General features: G+C 49.1%; 1 protein-coding gene across 8 annotated transcripts in view; it reads left to right on the forward strand.

Annotated features, from left to right (window-relative positions):
* The window catches only part of CLCN1 (chloride voltage-gated channel 1), a 35,390-nt gene that overhangs the window by 2,802 nt on the left and 7,982 nt on the right, over positions 1–24,606 (forward strand). For 4 of the 8 annotated variants that reach the window (XM_035021275.1, XM_035021281.1, XM_035021280.1 and 1 more), the window contains exons 1-16: positions 1,511–1,857; positions 4,348–4,468; positions 4,892–5,023; positions 5,591–5,719; positions 5,967–6,100; positions 7,265–7,342; positions 8,367–8,445; positions 12,328–12,453; positions 12,732–12,816; positions 13,005–13,106; positions 13,406–13,490; positions 13,737–13,886; positions 18,969–19,038; positions 19,221–19,331; positions 21,772–21,985; positions 22,229–22,362. In XM_035021275.1, coding sequence (XP_034877166.1) covers positions 1,678–1,857; positions 4,348–4,468; positions 4,892–5,023; positions 5,591–5,719; positions 5,967–6,100; positions 7,265–7,342; positions 8,367–8,445; positions 12,328–12,453; positions 12,732–12,816; positions 13,005–13,106; positions 13,406–13,490; positions 13,737–13,886; positions 18,969–19,038; positions 19,221–19,331; positions 21,772–21,985; positions 22,229–22,362 — 1,930 coding nt within the window. In that variant the 5' untranslated portion in view covers positions 1,511–1,677. Of the gene's footprint in view, positions 1–607; positions 1,175–1,510; positions 1,858–4,347; positions 4,469–4,666; positions 5,024–5,590; positions 5,720–5,966; positions 6,101–7,264; positions 7,343–8,366; positions 8,446–12,327; positions 12,454–12,731; positions 12,817–13,004; positions 13,107–13,405; positions 13,491–13,736; positions 13,887–18,968; positions 19,039–19,220; positions 19,332–21,771; positions 21,986–22,228; positions 22,363–24,606 lie in introns of those variants that run through there. The other 4 variants (XM_035021276.1, XM_035021279.1, XM_035021277.1 and 1 more) reach the window with 4 other exon arrangements.

Genomic DNA, 24,606 nt, shown 5'->3' on the forward strand with positions numbered 1-24,606 from the left:
ATTCCACAAACAGGTGACAGTCTTTCTGTTTCCAAAGCCCCCCAAAGAATCTACTTTCACTTTGGCACTGTACTCTCCTTATTAAGGAAGTATTCCTCTCATCTTACACCTAATCCTTAGATCTCTCATGTTCTGCCTGCAGAGAGGGTGAATGTCAACAGCCTTCGGTCCCTCAAACCATCATATATTTTTAATCGTAGCTGGTGGATTATAGGCCTTCAAGCTATAGGATTTATGTTAGAAAACATGCTTTTATTTTTAAAAAAAAGATTTATCTAAGTAATCTCTATATCCAGTATGGAGCCCGAATTTATAACCCCGAGATCAAGAGTCAAATGCTCCATCAGATGAGCCAGCCTGGTGCCCCAGACAACCTGCTTTTAATGACATCCATCTCACCTGCTTTGGACAGTTTCGATGAGCTGAGATCAAGATTTAATTATAGACCAGATGATTGGTCTCCTTATTCTGCCATCCCTGAACTTGGAATATCCTGGGACAGACCCTACTTGGCGACAGATTCTAAACTACACATTGGCTCATGTTTGTAACTTTTCTTCTAAGGTGAAGAGTTCACAGAGGAAGGAATGTCCTAGGAAAATCAGTTAAAAAAAAAAAAAACAACTGACATCAGATAGAGTCGTTCAGCCTTGGCCAAAAGTTATTTATTGATCTGAAAGGGAAGAATAGCAGAGGACTTCCCCGTCATCTTACATTTGTGGGGCTCGTGATGAGATAAACTTACTCCCTTCCCCCCACCTCCGGCCTCCCCCATACCCCTGGCCCACTTCCCTTTCTCCCCTGTTATCTAACCTGCCCTGATAGACCTAGGCAGGTGCTCAACAGTCTAAATAGAAGCTCAGTCCCTCCCCGAGAGTCCAGGCTTCTGGTGTGATTGACATACTTGTCTGGGAAGTGGGGGAAAGGCCAGAACCCAAGGCTCTTACCCTGTTTCCCACACCCAGTGGGTAATAAGGGTGGGGTCAAAGGGATGACACCAAAGCATTATTAGCAGCCTCTGGCAGATAGAAATAGCAGAGCTGGAGGAGAAAACTGAAAATCAGATGGGTCGGGAAAGCTGGTCCAACAGATGAGGACTCAATCTTGGGAAGATATCGAGCTGGGAGCAACCCAACAGGAAAAGATGGCAGAGAGGCACCACTTACTCTCTCCGGTGAGTTACCCACCAGTGTGCCCAGACCTTAGATTCAGTCCATCCAGCGCCCACCTTTCACCTCTCCACGTTTGAAGAGAGGGCAGGACACTTGGGTGCAGATCCGGCACTCTCTGGGAACACAGGTTGGAGAGCATGCTGAGCCACTTTCCATCCTCGTCTGAGTGTTATAGAGGGCCCAGTGGCTTGGGGCTGGAAGCCTCCTTATGACTATGGAGGGGACAGTGCTGCTGGCCCTGTTGAGGGAATTCCCTGTGGGGCTGTCCCTCAGGTTCTCCTCTCAACCCCTCCCCCACACTGCTCTCACACCTGCTTCGACCCCAAGCAGATCAGATGTGGCGGGCGGGGGGGGGGGGGGTCATGTGACAGAGAGATGGCTATAAATAGCTGGGGGTGGGCATGCTGCCCCAGACGCCTTGGGGACAGGCAAGAGGACAGGCTTAAGGAGCTGTATTGGGGGAGGACGGGGGCAAGCAGGCCAAGGCCTGGCCCAGGAAGGGAACATGGAGCCAGCTGGGTCCCTGCGGCATGGGGGCGAACACAACTGGTGGGGTAGTGCTCCCCAGTACCAGTATATGCCCTTTGAACACTGCACCAGCTACGGACTGCCCTCCGAGAATGGGGCCCTTCAGCACAGGCTCCGGAGGGATGCAGGCGCCCGGGCCAACACCCGCCCCACACAGGTAAAGTCCTAAGTGGGGTGGGGGGGGTGGAATCGAGGAGATAGTTGTGTGATGGATTGGGGGAAATTAGGAATTAGGTGAAAAGAGGCAGAAGTCTTAGCCTTTTAACTTAGAAAAGTACATGGAAATGTGTTCAAAATAAGGGCTGAGCTCAGCTAAGCACGCACTTACAGAGAGACCCATGCAGTTTTATATAACCCTGACTAAGAGAACACCGAATCCTCGGGGGGCACGGCACAGTGCCACATGCTTGACTAGACCGTGCTTACATAACCTGCATGGAGGGATTTGTGTGGGAGCTCACACCTCTGTGTGTGCAAGCTGTCTCTTACACCCTCACCCCTGCGCAGACCCCACCAGATTTCTCCCTCCTGACCCTCAGTAGAACATGCAAAAAGAAACACTTCTGCAGAAAGCAGAAAAAAGGTGCTGGGATAAGTAGAGCAAACTAAATTGCATATGAGTGATCAAAGATACACCGGGGTCCAAATGAGCAGAAGAAATGCAATCAAAATTTTAGGGGGGAAGGTTGATCAAGAAAGAACCTATTAAGTGGTAGGCCCCAGGGAAGGTAGAGGTGTACGCTCCCAGCAACAGGAGATTGGGAGCTCTTTGGGGGCGTCCAGGGATAACCCCCCTCAGGAGTGGGAAGTGGTGGGTTGCAGACATCTAGAAAGGGGAAATGGGGGGCACAAGCGAAGGAAGGCTGCTGAGGTTGTCATGGACAGACATGGAGGTGAGGGTCAGTGAGGAAATGTGATTGTGGAGTGTCACAGGATGGATCCTGTCAGGACCGGGAAGCCAGACTTTAAGAAGTGTTTTAGCTAAAGATGGGTCCAGGAGTGATTAGATGTGGGATCTAGACAGGGCGGGGAACTGAGGGGTGGCAGCATTGCAGGTCAAGAGTCTATAGGATTCACGCCTCAGTCCTAGTCAGTCTCCAACATGAGGCAACCCTGGGGATTCAGTAGGGGGTGGGGACAGTCAGAGGAGGCTGGGATGGTGAGTGGAAGGAGTTGGGGGGCGCTTCCTAGGGAAGCTGGAGCCTGCCCTGGCCTTGGAACAATGGATGGGATTGGACAGAAAGACCCCCTGCTCCTGGCCCAGAACGAGGGGGCTCCTCTCACCCGTGTTCACTGACCTACCCGGGTGGGGAGAGTGAAAACAAGTAAAAGGCACTTTCTGGTGACAGGAAACCAGGCAGACTACCGCGGAGCTTCGTGTTGGAAAGGAATGGTAAATTAATTTCGGAAGTGGAGTTGGCCTGAAAGCAAAGAAGAGGGGTTTGGACTTAAGTTTTTCTCTGTTTAATTTTTATTACGGAAAATGTCAAACTTAAAAATAGACCCGTGTAATGAATCCCCAAGCACCCCTTACCCAACTTCAACAATTATCAGTATTTTGTCGACATTGTTTCAGCTGTCCTTCCCATGCCCAGCCTCCCCGCTCCATACACCGGTGTTTTTGTTCATGAATCCCAGACACAGCCTCCCCTTCAGACTTGGGTTTCCCTCCCCTTCCCCCCACCCTACTCTGATGCCCTGCTTAGCCCTCTTTTGGCTCTTTTAGGTGTTTCCCAGCCAGGGTTTGGTTTGGAGTCCCCCCTCCCTTACCTCCACCTGCCTGGGGCCAGAGGCAACTGAGATGGCAGGTGGAAGGAGGTGCCCTAAGCTGCATGGGTCGTGTCTGCTCTCGGGGGCCAGGTGGGGCAGGGAGGAACACACGGTCTCCCTTGGTCACTAACCTCACCCCAGAAGATGAAACAGCCGTGAGCCGGGCAGTTAGTGTGCGCCTATCCAGAACTGGGGCGTAAACTCTGCTGCTCATATTGTGAAATCAGATCTCTCCTACCCAGGCTCTCCCAGAACCAGCAACACGGCCTGGCCTGACCCTGGCCCCGGACGACGGAGCCAGTGCAGTGGGGGGGAGGGCAGACGGAAAGCAGTGAGAGCCCTTGTTCCCCCTGCCCCAAACACGCGTGCTCTGCACACACTGAGAGCAGAGGGCTACCTGATGGGAGGGGTGCCGCTCTGCCCTCTCCACACTCTGAGCACCTAGTTATCCTGCTCTGGGAACTCGCTTACCGGGACTGGTTCCTGTTGGTGTACAGGAGCACAGGGAGGCGAGGTGGATGGGCTTTCTCTGAGCTTGACAGAGCATCTGAGGGGCCTCCAGAAAGGCCACACACACCAAGACAGAGAAACCAAGAGTCACCTGCTCGTCTGTCCTCATGGGTCCACGTCAGGATTCCTAGGAGGGAGGCCCATGCAGAGAAGGGGGCAACTGGGATAGTTGAGGCAGAGGCTGAAGCACTGTAAGCTGAGCCACATACAAAACACCTATTGACGCTAATGTCTAGTCTTAGCAGAGTTCCCGTGTCACTACTTCAGACTTTAAAAAGCTGTTTGCCATGTGGGTCTGTGTGCTTCCCTCTTGTCTATTCCTTTTACCTCCAGCAAAACAGACATTTCCCATTGTCTCTGTGTCCAGATTTATGGCCATTACAAACAGCAATTCTCAGACAAGGAGCAGGAGCCAGGGATGCCCAAGAAGATGGGCTCCAGTGAGAGCGTGGACAGCAAGGATGAGGATCACTATTCTAAATGTCAAGGTGATGGGGCCTCAGGGCTAAAGGCATCTGGAATGGAAGGAGGTGCAGGGTCTAGGAGAATAACTGGAATGTGCCCGCCCTCCACCCTCCCCACATCCACATGGAAGTCCTCCTCCAAGCAACAAGGAAATGCATCTCTCCCTGTCTGTTCCCACTTTGCCTTGTTTCTGACTCTCCCTCCCTCCCACCCACCCCCAGGAAACAAGAGTTTTAGAAGGCATTCAAGTATCCCATGGGGAATTGGACTGGGGCGCCTTCGGAAGGGGCGGGGCAGCAGCCAGCAGAGAGGCGGAAAGAAGCTTGGTGAATGAGCCATAGAGCAAGACACCCCCCACCCCCACCCCAGTCCTCGGCTCCAGTCCTCAGTCAGAGCCCAGAGTAGTGACGGGATAGCTGCCCTTCTTTGCCCTTCCCTCTTCCCAGGCTGTGTGCACCGCCTGGGACATGTGGTGAGAAGAAAATTAGGAGAAGACTGGATCTTTCTGGTGCTCCTGGGACTGCTTATGGCTCTGGTTAGCTGGAGCATGGATTATGTCAGTGCCAAAAGCCTTCAGGGTAGGTTTACCGTGGCCCTTCACGCTCAGCCTCTCCCTGCACGGTGGCTGTTTCTCGAGTTCCTACCTAGGACACGTTGGGTGTGTTTTGGGAGGGGGTGTTGCCCAGAGGAGATCTGGCCCAGGACAAGACCAAACCTGGACCCAGAGCCCTTTCTCCTGCCCCTTCACCTGCTACCACCCAAGCTGACAGTGCCCCTCTAATCGGGTGACCAAATCATCCCCCATTTTCCCAGGACTTTTCTGGTTTGAGCACTGACCACCCTGAGTCCCAGGCACCCCTCAGTCCCGGGCAAACCAGCACAGCCTCTAACAATGTGCCTGCTCAAGAGGGCTTGGCAGCATTGCCGCGGACCCCACCTCCTACAAGAGGTGGGAACTTGAACAGGTCACGTCACCGCTCACAACTCAGGTTCCCCCGTGCGCAATGAGAACAGTACGGTCTCATGAGGTCAGACGGGATTGCTGGAGCATGAGGACGCTCGCGGCACACTGGTGTGCTCTGGCTGTGGGGGAGCGGTGACATCCCTGCCACCCTGGGACTGAGCCCGGGCCCGTGTCTCTGCAGCCTACAAGTGGACCTATTACCAGATGCAGCCCAACCTGCCTTTGCAGTACCTGGTCTGGGTCACCTTCCCACTAACTCTCATCCTCTTCAGTGCCCTCTTCTGCCACCTCATCTCTCCCCAGGCTGTTGGTGAGAATTGCGCCCCCTCCTCCCCGTGTCATGTGGTCAGCACAATCTCATTGGCCTGCAGACCTTTCCAGTCCACTTCCTCCCTCTCCCAGCCCTACTGACGGCCCTTTCCCCAGCTCTGCCATCATCCCCCCACCCCTGCCTCTCCCCCCCACCCACCCCCATCGCCACGTCCACTGTCTGGACGTTCATCTCCCTTTGAACCTCTAGCTGGAAGTTGCACATAATCATTCTTTGACCATTGTAGGCTCTGGAATCCCTGAAATGAAAACAATACTCCGTGGGGTCATCCTGAAGGAATATCTCACCCTCAAGGCCTTTGTGGCCAAGGTTGTGGCCCTGACTGCGGGGCTGGGCAGTGGCATTCCTGTAGGGAAGGAGGTAGGTCCACCCATACTCCAGCAGGGGGCAGCACTGAGCCCAGAGGGAGCTCTAGGAGCAGACGTGGGGGCCGGCGCGCGGGGAGAGCCAGTGCCAGGGGGCACGAGGGAGGGGAAATCAACACTCAGGGAGGTCCTAGTCCTGAGGCAGAATGACAGACGCATCTGAGCTGGTAGGGACTTAGAACAGAGTCTCCCAGCCTGGGCACTGTGGACATTTTGGGCTGGATAATTCTTGGTTCCGAGGGGCTGTCCTGTGCATTGCGGGAGGTTTAGCAGCACCCCTGGCCTCTACTCCCTAGATGCCATAGTGCCCCCCAGTTTTGACAATCAGAGTATCTCCAGACACTGGCAAATGTCCCCGGCACCGGGCGGGTGGGGGGGGGGCGTGGAGAATCTCCCCCAGCTGAGGACCACTACCATGGAGACACTCCAGACCAATTTCCTTGTTTTAATATGCAGAAGCCCAGACCCAGAGAGGGACTGTGCTTTTCCCAAGGTTCCGCTCCTGTGCATTCTTGCGTCCCTACAGTCGGGATCCGCGTGGCAGCCAGTCTTTTCAAAATGCAATCAGTACTCGCTGACATCTGCTTCGGAACTACCGATGGCTTCCCAGTCTTCTTAAAATAAAATCCCAGCTTCTTCCCGGGGCCTGGGAGACCTGTGCTGATCTGGCTTCTCTCGGTCTGGTCTCCGGTCCTCCCAAGCTGCCCCCCCGCCGCCCGTTCACTGTGTTTGGGTGACAAGCTCTTCCCACCCCTCAACCACACAAGCGGTTCCTGTCCCAGGGCTCCCGCACTTGCTGTTCCCTCAGCCCAGAACATTCTTCCTTCTGACACGCACGCGGCTCACAACCTCATTTCAGTGGAGACACTAGTCAATTGTGACGCCAGCGCGCCTTCTCTAGCCCCCCATCGCACCCTCGTCTGTCCTGCCTCCTCCTCCCCCCCCGCCCCCATCTTCTCCTCCGGAGCCTCGCTGAAAGGCTGGTCCGCCCCCTCCCTTCCTCTCGGGCTGCAGTTCCTGAGGGCACACCCTCTGCTGCTCACGGCTGTATTTCGGGCCCTAGCTCAGTGCCCGGAGCCATCAGGCTTGTCCGCGGAATGCCACGCAGCCTCCCATCTGGGCCCCGGCCCCTGACCCGGCCCCTCCTTCTCTCTCCCAGGGCCCCTTTGTCCACATCGCCAGCATCTGTGCCGCTGTCCTCAGCAGGTTTATGTCGATGTTCTGTGGGGTCTATGAGGTAAGGTTGAGGAAGTAAGATGAGGAAGGGGCTGTGTGTGTTCAGGGTGTCGGGAGGGCTGCCTTGGCGCTGGGCTGGCCGTGATGCTGACGTGGGGCACTGCGCTAACCCACGCTCCCTTATCCTCCACACACATCCCCGACCCACCTACCCCAGCCACACATTGCAGCTGCCGTACAGGATGCCCCTCCCTTCTTGACCTGCGCCCCTGCTCCGGGCCTGCACCCTGGCCAGTTCCTCTGCTGCCCGCCTGCCTACCCCTGTCCCCTTGTCTTCCTGGCCCAGACCCCACCCCTCATGAGCACTGCTGCCTGCCCCAGCCCTCTACCCTCCTCGTCCTGCGTGCTTCTCTGTTGCAGACCGTGTCTGGGCAGCTTGATCTCCTGGTGTCGGCCTGCGCGGTGGGCGTGGGATGCTGCTTTGCAGCCCCTATCGGAGGCAAGTCCCACCTCCTCCCTATCCGGTTCCCCGAGCACGACTTGGAAGGGGGTTGGAGTGGCTGCCTAGGCTTTGCGGTGGACAGGATGCTCGGATGCTCGCCAAAGGGACTAGTGGGCGGGCATTCAAGGAGCGACCCGGATCCCAGCCCCTGGTCTGCAGGTGCACGTACTTTTCTACCAGAGGGCTATGTGTTCCTTGGCGGCTGGTGGCTGTTTTATGCAGGCTTTATTGGTACCGTTGGTCTGAAGTCCTTTCTGTTTCTCTTGCCACTAATACTTCGTGCCTGGGGCGTCCCCATCTCCAGCCCCTCTCTGATGATCACTTAGTGGCTGACATACCTTCCACATATTTATCTTTATTTCATTTTCTATGTTTGGCCTTGCGCTATGAGGTCACTTCCTGTTTGCAAACTAACCGAGTGTCTCTTGGCCTGGGAATCACTGGGGGAGAGGGGGCCACTCTGATTCCCTGTGACTTAAGCCTCTCCTTCCGCCTTATTCCCCACCCTTGCTTGTTCTCCGTTCCTCTCTGCCCCCTTCCCTGCCCCTGCCATCTGTCTGTCTGTCTGTCTGTCCCCTAGTAGCAGCCATACTATTACACTGACATGCTGACGGTGGGCTGCGCCGTAGGAGTCGGCTGCTGCTTTGGGACGCCACTTGGAGGCAAGTGATTGACCCCCTCCTACATCAGTCCACTGCCCGGGCTGGCTCCCCGGCCAGGTTTTGTCAGCATCCCCAAGTGCGATATTACCTGTTAAAACGAAAGTATGACAAGAATAGCAAACTTTTACTGAGCATTTACTATGTGCAAGTGATGTTCTAAGCATCTCTCTACATTCATTCTTGCTAAAAGCCTTATGAGACCCACAGTGCGGAGGAGAGGGAGGAGAGTACTGATTACAGAGAGGGCAAGGGACTCGAGCGAGTGGAAGAGACAGGAATGAAAACCCAGGCAGCCTCCCTGTTCCCCTCCTTGTCATAAATAAAGCCTGTCGATATCGTTGGACATGTTTGCCCTCCACTTACTACTACATCTTCTACCAGGAGACTCTCCGTAGTTTGTTCTCCAAGGGAAAACTTTCATTTGTGCATGTTACCAGGACACGGGGGTGTAGGTGGGCCTTACTTGGACTCATGGTCAGCTTTCACGAGGGCTGCAGATGGGACTTAGAGCCCCATAGCTCCCTGACAGTAACTCAAACCTGAGGTTAGCTCTTTCTGCACGTGGAAGGCAAAGGGTGGATTGTCAGACTGTTACCTTTGTCCTGGAACACTAACAAATGGGTCGGGGCACAGAAAGCAGTTGTACCTGTTTATTTACAACTCAGTGTGAGCTGTAACGGGATTAACACAGGGGGGGATTACATGGATCATTCATTGGTGATAAAAAGGACATCAAGTTGACAGCTGGGGAAACGAAATTGCAGGTAAAGCCTATGCTTCTTAAACACACCTGCTGTGAGAGGTATGTTTTCAATTATGAGAATGTCATCAGTGCCTTCATAGAGGAGTGTTCAGGTAGCTAACATGACTTGGCTCAGGAATGACGTAGGGATAAGCATTCAGAGTGAATGGAAGTGCGTCCCGCTCACTTGTCCTGATGCGGCGACGGCACACACAGCTCAGGGAGATCATGTCAGCTAGCATCCCATCTGCACTTCTGGCCTCAGCTCTTGTCATTGAAGTCGCTAGTCCCCACAGTGAGGTGTGTGTTTGAGTTTCTGTACACGTTAGACGTTACACGCTTACATTTATACCCACTTTCACCTTTACTTACTCTTTTCACTTTACAAATCCAGAAGATCGAAAAAACATTTTTAGACAGGTAGACTTTTTAAATTTTTGTTTTTAATCAGCCAGATTCTTTTAAAATGAAGAGAATCTGTATTTTTTTTTTCGGTATAAAACTGGAATTTCTAGGATGAACAAGGAAGGTTTCTCTTGGTCCAGTGTAGAACATAGGAAAGATAAGAAAGTTATAGATAAAACATGCCTCTTGATGCGAGAAAAGATTCAGGACTGAAAAATTGAGATATTATTTTCAGGATGTTTATATTGAGTACAAGTAATAAATGTCCTGGCAGGTAGCTTTATGTGATTGTTTTTCTTTCTTTCTTTTTTTTTTTTTTATGATCATAGAATAATCCTGAAAGAAAAAAATTAGTAAGGCAATTTATTTGCTATATAGCCAACTCTTAATTCCTTACACTGATGAAAGAAATCTGATTCAACATTCTGCTAAAATGACAAACATCCTTTTGCTTCCATCATCTGCCCTCTGGATGCTGTGCTGGATCCTGTGTTCCCAGGCACTTGCAGCTGAAAGGGTGGCTGGGCAGACAAACCGATCCTCACAGCCTGCTCAAAGTGTCTCCAGGGCATCTTGAGCAAAGTGCAAGGAAGACTGTGAGGACTGGGGGCTGTAATCACAGTAGATGAGAGAATTGCTAGAGGATGCAGGGGAACTGGAATGAGTCTGCACAGGGAAATGGGGCTGCATCATGAAGGTCCTCAGCGGCCATGCACAAGAATGTAGATTCTGTTCTCCAGGCTAGACTTTGTCCAAAAGTGTTTTGCAGAGCACAGTTCTCCATGGTGTTAATAGATGTAACATATGAAAGGGTCCCAAGGTCAAAAAGTCAGAAAATACTATGTTAAACAGATAGTTTTTTTAAACTGGGAAAGTTATCAGAATGTTGGATATCCTGGCAGGCATCGTGAATATGCAAACTGTGGCTCAAATACAGCATTTCCCACAGAATCCCTTTTGCAAGGAACTTCTCATGAGACTTATAGTGTATCATAGGTGGACTTTGGGAAATGCTATCATGGGTGAAGGGGAGCCACAGAAGAATTCTGACCGAGAAAGTGGCATGACAAGCTGTGCACATTTGTCCAATCCCTTTGGCAAATGTGTGCGGAATAAAACTGGCCTGTGGATTAACAGGATTCATCCAAGATTAACAACAAGACTATTGTCATAGCCCTGATGCTAGATGATGAGAGATGGAACTGGATGGAGGCAGAGGAGAGAGAGAGAAGAGGATGCTACATAAAGGCAATAGGAAGTCAAATTGACAGGACCTGGAGGTTAATTTTATGCGAGGTTATAGAGGATGAGAGAGGAAGAGGAATTGGGGCCAGCTCCCAAAGTTTATTTCAAAGAAAACTGGATGGACAGCAGTGCTAGTAAGCAAGACAAGGAATATAGGAAGTGAAAGAGGTCTGGAGGAGTTGATCAATTTTACTTTATTTTTTTAAAAAAAGATTTATTAATTTTGGAGAAAGAGAGAGTGGGAGAGTGGGGGGGGGGGTGAAGGGGCAGAGAGAGAGAGAATCTTCAAGCAGAATTCCCTGCTGAGTGCTGAGCTCCAGCCCTCCACCCATGAGATCGTGACCTGAGCTGAAACCAAGAGTCAAGAGTCAGACGCTTAACCGACTGAGCCACCCAGGCACCCCCAGTTTTACTTTGGATATGCTGAGTTTGAAGTTCCTGTGGCATGTCCAGGTGATACCAAATAGGCCACTGGATCGGTGAGTCTGAAGTTCAGGAACCGAGCTGAAAGGATCGCTTTGCTACCCAGTAGCATGGAGGTGGCAGATGAAGCCATGGGCATAAATGGAATTGAGAAAGTGTGTCTGGGTAGCAAGATCAGGTTCAAGGACAAGGCCCTGGCCTCGGCAGAGGCAAAGGAGCCCGAGCAGGGGAACAGAGAATATTCAGGGTGGCAGGAAAGAGCCATACTGCAGAACCTCGGAGACCAGAGAGTTTCCAAAAGCTGTTTGTGTTTGTAAGGCTTTGTTTGCTTTTAGCAGCACATTTTCTGTTTGGCTCAGACTAATATTAAAATCAGTTCTCATTCCTGAGGATACAGTGACAGACTGCTAGGGAAAGCATCCCAGAACCACCTCGTAGGAAAGAAAATCTAGCCTAGGGTTTCAAAAATGGTTGTAAAATATTCATAAGTTGGATAGCTTACACCCCAACAAATCAAAGCTGACTTTGGTTTTATTACTAGTCAGGAAAAGGAGAGAGACTTGCTCCACCTGCTTCCCCACTGTGTCAAATCGTCCTTTTAGCCCAAGGACGCAGCTGCCTCACCTGTTGCGATTTGAGGAGCAGGGGAAGAAGGGGTGGCTGGTAGCTCTCCCTGCCCCCAATTCCCCCGACCCTTGGTCCGTTTTCTGAAATTTCACGCGTTCTGTTCTCTTGTGTTGTCTTTCCTTCTCGTCCTCTCCTCTCCTGTTCATCCACAGAACAGACACTAAGCCCTGCTGACGTACCAGGCATGGTATTAGGTGGTGGGTTGAGGACCACCCCACACCCCCATCCCCGCCGCTCCTCTCTGCATCTTGTTGGACCACATCCCTAGCCAGCATGAGCAACTGTATGGGTTAGAGCCTGAGGTTCCAGGAGACCGTTACTTCCCACTACTGCGTCCCTCGTGATCCGGGTCTCAGCAAAAGCACCTCAGGCCCGCAGCGGGGAGTGTGGGCGGGAGCCTCTGGCTTTTGTCTGCGCCTGACCACCTCCGCGCCCCGCAGGAGTGCTGTTCAGCATCGAGGTCACCTCTACGTACTTTGCTGTGCGGAACTACTGGCGAGGTTTCTTTGCGGCCACGTTCAGCGCCTTCGTTTTCCGCGTGCTGGCCGTGTGGAACAAGGACGCGGGTAACGGGCGGCCGGGGCTGGAGGCTGGAACCGGGGCGTGCAGGGAAGCTCCTTGGGGCAGTTTAGAACAGGAATGGATGGCGTTATTCGGGCAGAGGGCCCGAGGCCCAAGGATATAGGGCAAAGACCTAGGTCATGGTGTAGGAGGGCAGTGTTCAGGCCTAAACCCTGGGAACTCCGTGGAAGAAGAGCCGGCGGCCCGGGAGGGAGGAAGGAGCGGCCCCGCGGCTGATGGCTTCCGCTTCCCCACCGTGATGCCTGGCCCTTGCACCCCACAGTCACCATCACTGCTCTGTTCAGAACCAATTTCCGAATGGATTTCCCCTTTGACCTGCAGGAGCTCCCCGCCTTCGCCGTCATCGGGTCAGTGGGGTCGGCTGCTGGGGCGGGGCGCGGCTGGGGCGGAAGGGGCCCCAGCTGGAAGAAGGCGGGGCCGAAGTGTGAATCGCTGCGGGCGGGAGGGCGGAGAGGGAGGGCGGCCGCCTGCTGTTCGTCCCGCCGCGGGCAGGGCCGGGAGCAGGGGTCCATGGCTGTACAACTCCCGCCCTCAGGATTTGCTGTGGCTTCCTGGGAGCGGTATTTGTGTACCTGCATCGCCAAGTCATGCTCGGTGTCCGAAAGAACAAGGCCCTCAGCCGGTTTCTGGCGAAGCAGTGAGTCACTGCCCTTCTGGGTCCCACCCGGGTCCTTTCTGCTCTCTCCACGAGCCCCTCCCGTTTAATCTTTGTCAAAGGCCGTCCTTGCCTTTAGGTGGCTTGCGGTGAAATACAGAAGCCCGGATGCTCCGTAGGGAGCGAGCGGCGTGGCCTGCCCCTCAAAGGTTGCGCGTTGGTGGCAAGAGCGCTCTGTGTTTAAAGAGCTGAGGCTGCCGCGGGCTACCGGGGCCCAGCTCCCAGCTCAGTGTGGCGTCCACGGGGCTAACTTGCGGGGTTCCGCTCTGTTTCTTTCTCAGCCGCCTGCTGTATCCTGGAATAGTCACCTTTGTCATCGCCTCATTCACCTTTCCGCCAGGAATGGGTCAATTCATGGCTGGAGAGGTCAGCTCCAAGGAGTCTGGGGGGCGGTCGGGTCACTGAGCACATGACAGGGACTCCGCCAGGGCCGGGCCACAGCGCAGACATCCCTCAGGCTTCTGAGCGCTTTTAAGCCGGAGGGTAGAACCTCTCCCCGAGAGAAGAGCAAGAGAGCCCCTTGAACAATGAGACTGGTAGAGCAGTTCTGTACAAAGCCCTAGTACCCGACCTCCTTGGAGACCTGCCGCCTTCTGCTTCCTCCCCTCATAGTTGATGCCTCGTGAAGCCATCAGTACCCTGTTTGACAACAACACGTGGGTAAAGCATGTGGGTGACCCTGAAAGCCTGGGCCAGTCGGCCGTGTGGATCCACCCACAGGTCAACGTGGTCATCATCATCTTCCTCTTCTTTATCATGAAGGTACTCCTCGTGCACTCCTGACCCCTTAAGCTTCTGTCTGTTTTCAACCTGGAACACACAGTTTGCATAGGGTAGGAGAGGGTACAACTTCATCGGGGCTTTGTCCAACCTAAAGAGAAATAGCTGTGAAACCATAGCCTAGGTAAGTTGCTCACCTATAGAAGTAAGCCAATATCTGGGTTAATTGCTCCCTTCATGTCAACTTAGCAATGTTGCCATAATTACCATAAGCCTGCTAAAGGTTCCACTTGCTAAATGATTAAGACATCACAGCAGCCTAGTAAATGAGGACGAGACAGGGTTGAGCTATACAGATAACTGTGTAAACATCTGACTTAAATTAACCAAATCCCCCTCACATATTAGATAATTAGGTACTTCATTCTCCTGTATCCAATTATCCATCTTTAGATGATTTGCATATCCATTTTTCTCCAACTAGTGGGTAATCTCTTTTCTAGAACTGCCAAAGAGATTAAATATTTAACTCAATTTTATTAGTGACTATAATTTTTTAAGGCTTTATTTAGAGAGAGAAAGCACGTGTGCATGAGCTCAGGGATGGAGAGGGAGAAGGAGAGAGAGAATCTTAAGCAGACTCCCTGCCGAGCATGGAGGCTGACATGGGGCTTGATCCCACGACCCTGAGATCATGACCTGAAGCAAAATCAAGAATCAGACGTTTAACCGACTGGGCCACCCAGGCGCCCCTATAAGTAATTTTTTTTTAATGATTTTACTTATTTATTTGACAGAGAGAGATACAGCGAGAGAGGGAACACAAGCAGGGGGAGTGGGAGAGGGAGAAGCAGGCCTCCCGCTGAGCAAGGAGCCCGATGTGGGGCTCGATCCCAGGACCCTGGGATCATGACCTGAGCCGAAGGCAGACGCCTAACGACTGAGCCACCCAGGCGCCCCACCCTATAAGTAATTTTTGTACATGTTATTATTCCCTCTTTTGGTGGTGAGGCCATGAGGATTTTGCCACTCTCAAGTCATTTTCTCCTCATTTCAATTAGGAGGCCAAAGCTGGCCTCTTCCATGTCTGTCCATCAAGGACCACGTCTTCATTGGCTTCTCAGTCACTGCTTTATACAAAGACTTTTTTTTTTCTACCACCCCCGGTTGTGACATCTATTACAATTGCTGCTTCCCCCCTCTCCTTTTTTTTTCTTTTTCAGTGACTGCGTTATTACGAATGGTATGTCTTGCCTGAATGATCCAACATTTTCCTCTGTATATTAGGGTTCTCATTCAAAAGTCTGTCCACACTGAACTTTCATGCTTTTGAATACCTTGCTATTCACTTATTCATGATACATTTTGTGAATCTATATTTTCCCAGGATATGAGTCACTAAGTTATATTTACAATATGATAGCTGTTATGGGTTCATTTATTCCATAAATGTTATTACACACCTACCGTGTGCCAAATAGATAATATTTGATTGTTGAACTTTGGCAAATCTCATGCTTATGGTTGAAAAGTTGTCTTTTTTTTTTTAAGATTTTATTTATTTATATGACAGAGACATAGCTAGAGGGAACACAAGCAGGGGGAGTGGGAGAGGGAGAAGCAGGCTTCCTGCTGAGCAGGGAGCCCGATGCGGGGCTTGATCCCAGAACCCTGGGATCCTGACCTGAGCCGAAGGCCGACGCTTAATGACTGAGCCACCCAGGTGCCCCGAAAAAAATGTCTTTGTTTTTGGCTGTTCCTTTAATGTACTTGTCAAGGATCCTGTGATTAAAAACACCAGGTGCTTGGGCGCCTGGGTGGCTCAGTTGGTTAAGCGACTGCCTTCAGCTCAGGTCACGATCCCAGGGTCCTGGGATCGAGTCCCACATCGGGCTCCTGGCTCAGCGGGGAGCCTGCTTCTCCCTCTGACCCTCTCCCCTCTCATGCTGTTTCTCTCCTGCTCACTCTCTAATAAATAAATAAATAAATAATCTTTAAAAACACCAGGTGCTTGACACATTGGGTTCCAACTCTGTGACTTACCTTCTCAGGATTTGCTCTGGGTTTCTAAAAGCTGGATCTCTGCATGTTCTTTCCCATTCCACTCCGTGTGCATTCAGTGGGTCGGCAGCTTCCATATTTTGTACGCCTACTTTATTAATTAGGTCTTTTTTATGTCTTCTTCAAAAGATTTGATATTTTCATTGTAAATAAGTTCTCAGTGCCTTGTTAGGGAATTGACTTTTGGGCTTTCAATACAGAGTTCCTCTTCTCTAACTTATAAATCCCAGCTTCCTGTAAGTAACCAAGTCCAAGCTTTGATAGTATCTCAGAATTTATTGTTCAAGGATAATGATTGTGTTTTCCTGATGTTCCTCTAGACTGAACTATATGGTAACTCTGGGATCATACATACTTTTAAAATGTCAAGCTCTTGCAAAGCTTTATAGAAACAAAATACCGTGTATTTTTCAACACTTCCCCTACACCTCACCTCACCTCCCCAGATTCCCAAGTATATAGCTGGATTTGACTTCGCAGATTAAAGTTTATCCTGAGAAGCCTACTTGGATTATATAGCAGGACTCAACTGTATGTTGCTATTAGTAATTTCTCACTGAGTCACATCCTTGATAATGTTTACATCATAAGCATAACAGGGGAAGAAACTCACATATTTCCTGGGCTGTATTTCAAGCCCCACAGTTTGCATCAGGCCTATGCCATTCCATAATATTTATAAATGTAACACCACTCGTTGCTATAAATCCGTGATATTGTCTGATTATCACTGCCTCCAGCATTTTCACTTTTCTGTTACTGGGCACATACGCATCCATCCCTTTATTTATTCCTAAGTGTAGGTAATAGGCTATATAGCCAAATTAGAATATGAAAGTGACTAGAACTATTTTTCCACAGTCTGGTTTGAAATTTAGCCTGTGTGGGCTTCTGGTGGTGTCCGGACAGGCAGATAAGGTTCTCAGCTATTGATGAAGGGAACTTCCATCTTCCTCAATCTTAAGACATGGGAAGTATCATCATGTGTAAGTCAGCAGCTGCTCAATGGGTATGAATAAAATTACAACCGCTCAGTTTTGCTTTTTAATAAGCCTAATGTTATTATCTAGTATCACTGATCAGCATAGCCTGAAGGCTCTGTAGAATTCTCCATAACACTCCTTGTCAAGGGTCTAAATGAAGTGGAATCTGTCATGATGGTCTCTAGTTTCCCAGTTCTCTAGAATTGGGTGTTGAAATTCTTGGGAGTTATTTGTGTTCTACATTATTTACATTGCTTCTGGATCTTTCCTTTCGTGTGCTAATAGCTCAAAAAGTTTTCTAGCCTCATATCATTCTTTGTCCTTAGGAGTTGATCACTTCAGTGCCCTCTGATCCTCATCTGTTCTTCCACATATCTTGGGGGATAATCCCAAATTCATCCTCTGAAATCAGACCTATCAGCCACCTATAAGCTGTATTACTGGAGCTTTCAGATTAACCCAAGCCTACAAAATCCATTACGGCTTTCATGTGCTTATTCCAAAGAGATGGTACAGAATAGTTCAAAGGGTCTCCAATTGTCATGTCACAATCATTTGCAAAAGTTAAGTAAGTTACAAGTGCCCAGAACTCCGTGTCCATGTAGACTGACGTGGTGTCTAGTTATCTGCAGTTTCAACAAATTACCCAACAAGCATTTCTGTTGGGTGTTTCAGCAAATAGTAGCTCTGAGAAGCCTTTTCTGTGTTGTATGGACACTATTTGACCAGGCTCTCTTCTTTCTTTCCTTCCTCCCTCCTTCCCTCCCCCGTGACCTACCTACATCCTACCTGCATTGATGAGCACCACTCCAGGGCTGAGAGCAGGCAGAGAAAACACGACACACAGTTGCCCTATACTCCAGGCTTTCTCGTCTATATTCTCTTCATATGTACATTTGACTTTGCAGTTCTTAGCTGTTCTACATGGTCATATTCTGACATGAAGAAGTATACATTTTGTCTCATCTCAGAGCTTTTGGGATGAAGACTTTGTCATGGCCTCTTGACATCAGCCCTGGCTCAAGGGAATCTTTCTAAGGTTCAGAAAAGTAAAAAATGTATTTCTCATTTGCTTACAATGCACTTGGTACAGATTTTCAATTACAAATATTTCGATTTGTTCTGATTTAGCTGCTACCATCTTTCACCACGTGAGTTTGAGATCCTTTTGTAAGATTGGCTTACTTATTTTGGAAGTGACATATAAACCTGTTTCTAAATTTACATGTTGTGTCTCATATTTTTATTTCTTTTACAGATATTTCAAAAGTTCAACCAATACTCCTTTTCCACTCTATTTCTCAGTTCTTCCACATTCTTTGCCACAGAATGTACATGTTGCTTTTGCTAAAATTGTCCTGATTTCTGTTGGAATACTACCTGACAGAGTTGGCCTTTAAGATCTTTTCTGTTACACTGGCTAGCTTTCTCAGTGTGCCCTTCCAATATGGCTAGGATAGATCTGATCTTTTGAACCTCTGTTTAATGTGATGTGATGCTAAAGGAAATGACTCAGGCAGGACAGTCTTCACTCCAGGTTCCCTTGTGAGGTTTCCATATAAGTGGGTTTCTAGATGACCATATCATTAAATTACTCACATAGGAAGTCACTAAAACCCTAAGATGTCTGCCACTTAGAGCTGGGCTCTTTCTCAGAAACACAATCTGACCAGGAAAAGATATCCTCCAGCTTCAGAAGTTTCAGGCTGTTCTGCTGAGGTGACCTTTTTGGGCTAAGAGGGTATAGTATAGGCTAGAACCCTTCTGGAGCAGTGACAGGTGTTGTCAGGGGCTCCACTCCTTGTTCTAGATTGCCTGAAGGCAAATATAGTCATTCCAAGTAGAAACGATCATCAGGAGGAACTTTCTTATAGTATTGTTTTTGGTGGTCTTTACCCTGAGCCGAGTACTCCATGTTTTTGGTTCTGGAGGAGGGGTGCAGACAAGATGGCTTCCGGAAGGATTAGCTATCCCAGGGTTTCTGTGACTCTTGAGGCAAGAGGGAGGGTTGGAAGTGGGGAGGGAGTGGAGTATATTGGGCAGAGTTGAGAGGGTGTCCTGATGCCTCTTTTTACTCCAGTTCTGGATGTCCATCGTGGCCACCACTATGCCTATACCCTGCGGAGGCTTCATGCCTGTGTTTGTGCTTGGTAAGTTCTGATGGGAAGCCTGGAATCTTGCTGATAGTCGCAATCTAGGGTACTGGCAAATTAAGGAAAGGCCTGGAATGCCGGGGGCTTGTATTTGGTCTTAATGCCAAGGAGGCTCTGAAATATAGAGGATAAGGAACTCAGATCTTTCAACACCTTCCTTTCTTTTGTCTTTCCTCCAGGAGCTGCATTTGGAAGGCTGGTAGGAGAGATCATGGCCATGCTATTCCCTGATGGTATCCTATTTGATGACATCATCTACAAGATCCTACCCGGGGGCTATGCAGTAATTGGTGAGACACATTCCACCCTCCGGTAACCCCTACCAGACGCACTCAAACTCTCCCATGACATCTTTATTCCAGACAAACTACACAATGCTTAATTTTATGCTATTGATTCAACTTTTATTCAAATAATCAACCCTTGGCTCTGATTCTCATTAGCTCTCATTGAACGTCTTTGAGCCTTAGTTTCTTTATGAGAAAAGGGATTATGGGGATTAAACGAGATAATAAGAACGAAAGCACCTAAGATTGTGTCTGAATGTTTGGTAAGGGTTTCTCCTTTCCTTCCAAAGAATCATAGAATCAACAGTGCAGGTGACTGGCTTGGATACTCTCAAACTGCAGGTGTGCTAATGCTGACAGGACTTAAGAGTACATGACTAAGAGCTAAGAAACACGGGCTCTGTACTCATCCTTGCCACTTGTCACCTGGATGACTGTGGAGCAAGTTAGCTACATTTCTGCACCTGAGTTTCTTTATTGTAAAATGACTTCTGAGATATCTTACAGCCCTAACATTCTGAGAATCTGTGATAATCTTTTTCTCATTAAATCCACAATCCCATCCAACCAAAACCCTGTCTAACAAATACAGTGGCCAGTATAATCCTCAAAATTATTATGCCTCTGCCCTCCTTTTCTTCTTCACAAAAACCCCGTAACATCTAAGACCATGCCTCCCTTAAATATAGAAGAATCAGGCAGCTCTCCAGTGCATATGCTGTCCTTACTCCCCCATCACAGACCTTTAAGAAAGCCTCTTTCATCAGTAAGAGTCACTTGCTCTTATTCCCCATCTTCATGACTCTCAGGTATCACCCCATCCTCCCTGGTGGACATTTCCCAGGATACATATCTCCTGTGACAGTTTATATTCTGAAGTATATCATGTGTACCATCTTGTAGAATTATTCCTCCCAGGATTTCCCTTTTGTGACTTTTCTTTTTTTAAGTAAGCTCTACACCCAACGTGGGGCCTGAACTCACGACCCTGAGATCAAGAGTCACATGCTCTATCAATTGTGCCCCTCTCTTTTGTGTCTTTTTCTTTTTTTTTTTTTTTAAAGATTTTATTTATTTATTTGACAGAGAGAGAGAGATAGCGAGAGCAGGAACACAAGCAGGGGGAGTGGGAGAGGGAGAAGCAGGCTTCCTGCTGAGCAGGGAGCCTGATATGGGGCTCAATCCCAGGACCCTGGGATCATGACCTGAGCCGAAGGCAGACGCTTAACGACTGAGCCACCCAGGCGCCCTTTTGTGTCTTTTTCTTGTTCTCTTTTCATGTATACCTTCTAGTGACTATTTTTGTTGATGGGAGAGCATAACTAAAAACAAATAAGATTCTGTTTTCGAAGAGTTCGTAGAATCATAACATTTTAGATCTGCAAGTGTCTTACAACTTATTTAATGACCTTTTTTTTTTTTAATTTTTTTTATTTATTTATTTGAGACAGAGAGAATGAGAGAGAGAGAGCACATGAGAGGGGGGAGGGTCAGAGGCAGAAGCAGGCTCCCCGCCGAGCAGGGAGCCCGATGCGGGACTCGATCCAGGGACTCCAGGATCATGACCTGAGCCGAAGGCAGTCGCTTAACCAACTGAGCCACCCAGGCGCCCTAATGACCTTTTTTACCTTAGAGATGCGAGTATGGGATTCCAGAAGGATCAAGTTCTACACATACAGTTGAGAAATTGTAGAATCAGGATCTGATGCAGCTGTCATTACCCCAAGTTCACAGCATGAGTCCTGGGTTTTGACTCTCTTCACTCATAAATTGTTGGCATCAAAACCTGGGGTCCAATGGAAAATGCCATCACTGGGTTTTAGAATGCTCAGTTAAGAATGATCCAAACTTGGGCGCCTGGGTGGCTCAGTCGGTTAAGCGACTGCCTTCGGCTCAGGTCATGATCCTGGAGTCCCGGGATCGACTCCCGCATCGGGCTCCCTGCTCGGCGGGGAGTCTGCTTCTCCCTCTGACCCTCCTCCCTCTCGTGCTCTCTGTCTCTCATTCTCTCTCTTGCAAATAAATAAATAAAATCTTAAAAAAAAAAAACTTTTGGGGTGCCTGGATGGCTCAGTCAATAGAACATGTGATTCCTGATCTCAGGGTTGTGAGTTTGAGCTCCATGTTGGATGTAGAGATCACTTAAAAAAAAAAAAAAAAAAAAGAATGATCCAAACTTTCAAAAGCAAGGAATAGATAGGACATCACTATCTTCATTTTACAAATGAAAACTTGGGCACACGCAATGATCTTGTAAATTACCAAAGGACATAGAATGAGATCAAAATGATTTGCTAACAGTTTTCTAGCCCCCACTCTTGACAGATGGTTATGTCAGGAATGTTGGCGTTGACCAGGATCCTGTCTGCCATCACATCCCCACTTGCCCTCCATGCCAAGAATGGCAGCCCTAACCCACCGGTACATTCCTGTGTCATTCTAGGGGCAGCAGCGCTGACTGGTGCAGTATCCCACACAGTCTCCACAGCTGTGATCTGCTTCGAATTAACGGGTCAGATTGCCCACATCTTACCCATGATGGTGGCTGTCATCTTGGCCAACATGGTGGCTCAGAGCCTGCAGCCCTCTCTCTATGACAGCATCATCCAGGTCAAGAAGCTACCCTACTTGCCTGACCTTGGTTGGAACCAGCTCAGGTCAGGGCACCAGCTGGAATTAATTCAGACTGGATGGGGTGAGGGGCGGGAGCTTCTGAGGTTGAGACTGAGGTTAGGATCAACATTTGGAAACACTGCCTTTTACTTATTTTGATGTTCCCATGGACTTAATGAATATTACGAGTGATGGAATGCATGGCAAACCTCACGGGAGGAATGGAAGGAACAGCAAAGGAACAAGCATATGGTGGGGCTAACCCCCCATGCCTTCTCCCCCCATAGCAAATTTACCATCTTTGTTGAGGACATCATGGTACGTGATGTGAAGTTTGTTTCAGCCACTTGCACATACGGGGAATTGCGAACCCTGCTCCAGACCACCACGGTCAAGACTTTACCACTGGTTGATTCAAAAGGTCAGTGGGAAGAAAGGAAGCAGACTCCTGAGCTCCTGAACAAGGGCTCCACAGAGGTGGAGGAGGCACTGAAGTATGGGCTTATCTTTAGGGACCACCCAGTCTGCCACAGGATACCCAGCCTGTGTTCCTTAGGGAACACAATCATCTTCAAGAAGGAACAATACAGCCAGAACACAAGCAAAAGAAGATAGTTAAAAATCCAATTAGAGAGGGGCACCTGGGTGGCTCAGTCGAGCGTCTGACTCAATTTCGGCTGGGGTGGTACTTTCTGGATCGTAATCTCTGGATCATGAAATCAGGCCTGAATTGGGCTCCATGCTCAGCAGGGCATCTGCTTGGGATTCTTTCTCTCGCTCTGCCCCTCCCCCTGCTCTCTCTTTCTCTCTAAAATAAATGAATCTTTGGGATGCCTGGGTGGCTCAGTCATTAAGCATCTGCCTTCAGCTCAGGTCATGGTCCCAGGGTCCTGGGATCAAGCCCCACATTGAGCTCCCCGCTCAGCAGGAAGCCTGCTTCTCCCTCTCCCGCTCCCTCTGTTTGTGTTCCCTCTCTTGCTATGTCTCCTCTGTCAAATAAATAAAAGTCTTTAAAAAAATAAAAAATAAATGAATCTTAAAAAAAAATCCAATTAGAGAACTACAGCCGATGCTCATTAGTCATTGTAGCTATGTTCTCTAAAGTCACAATTAACAATGAATTAGAGAGACTATACTGACACATTGCCCTGGAGAAAATACAGGGTTATGTTCCTCTGGTCACATTTTCTTCAACCAATGAATGCATAAACTTATTTTATGTGTGTTTCTCTTTAAAGACACCTTCTTTAATATATACTGTTGATTCATTAACTAGAATTCATGGCCAACAGGGCTCCAACTCATGCCTGAACGAAGCTTACCTAGCAGGCGTATTTTCTCCATCAGGCACATCACAGTGGACTATGAAAAAAAATGCTTGTTTATAATATGAGGTCTGAGACAAGAAGAGAATGTCACTTTTCTAACCTCAGCTGGGAAGATGTGCAGGGGGAGGCTCCAGTGGTTTGTGGCTCGCGCAGGTCTGTGAATGACAGTGAAGGCATCTGGAGCACTGATTTGGGGTTTACAAATACCTGTACTTTAGCCAGAAGGCAAATTCGCAAACAGGGCATTCATGAATAGTGAGGCTTAGCTGTAAATCTGGAGCCCCTTAGGTGGTTCTCTTGGCTACTTAGCTAAATGGTAGCTGTTCTTCAATGCCCAAATTGAGGGACAGATGAAACTGTTCTGTATGAAGGAGTGAATGGTATTATTTCTTTTTAATTTTTTAAAAGATGTATTTATTATTATTAGAGAAACAGAGAGAAAGAGAGCAGGAGGGAGGGGCAGAGGGAGAGGGAGATACCCAAGCAGACTCCACACTGAGCCCAGAGCCTGACCCAGATCTCGATCTCATGACCCTGAGGTCATAACCCGGGCTGAAACCAAGAGTCAGACACTTAACCAACTGCACCACCCAGGTGCCCCTTTTTAAAATTTATTTTTATTTATTTATGGAATGAATCGTCTTAAAGCAGTGCTTTCATGTCACTTCCTTCACCATCCTTTCCGTCCACCTTTAGCACTTAGTCCTGCTCTGTATCTTTTTTTTTTAAAGATTTTATTCATTTATTTGACAGAGAGAGAGAGCATAAGCAAGGGGAGCAGCAGGCAGAGGGAGAGGGAGGCAGAGGGAGAGGGAGGAGCAGCCACCCATCCCCCAGCAGGAAGCCAGACATGGGGCTCAGTCCCAGGATCCCAGGATCATGACCTGAGCCAAAGGCAGATGCTTAACGAATGAGCCACCCCGGCATCCCTGTATTCTTTCTTTTTTTTTTTAATTAATTAATTTATTTATTTGAGAGAGAGAGAATGAGAGAGAGCACATGAGAGGGGGGAGGGTCAGAGGGAGAAGCAGACTCCCCGCTGAGCAGGGAGCCCGATGCGGGACTCGATCCCGGGACTCCAGGATCATGACCTGAGCCGAAGGCAGTCGCTCAACCAACTGAGCCACCCAGGCGCCCACCCTGTATTATTTCTTATTGGAGTTTATATCTATGTCTCACTAGGTTGGGAATTCTTTGAGAGCAGAGACTATAACTTCTATCTCCTTCAGACTGCCTCCTAGGTGTTTACTAGATATTAAATAAATACTTGCCCAATGTTTGGATTCATGTAATTAAGAAGAATCAAGTAGGGCCATTTAGAGCCATTAAGTTTGTTA

Source organism: Mirounga leonina, unplaced genomic scaffold (assembly GCF_011800145.1).
Source record: "Mirounga leonina isolate KUSES-001 unplaced genomic scaffold, KU_Mleo_1.0 Mir_174, whole genome shotgun sequence".
NCBI classification, from domain to species: Eukaryota; Metazoa; Chordata; class Mammalia; order Carnivora; family Phocidae; genus Mirounga; species Mirounga leonina.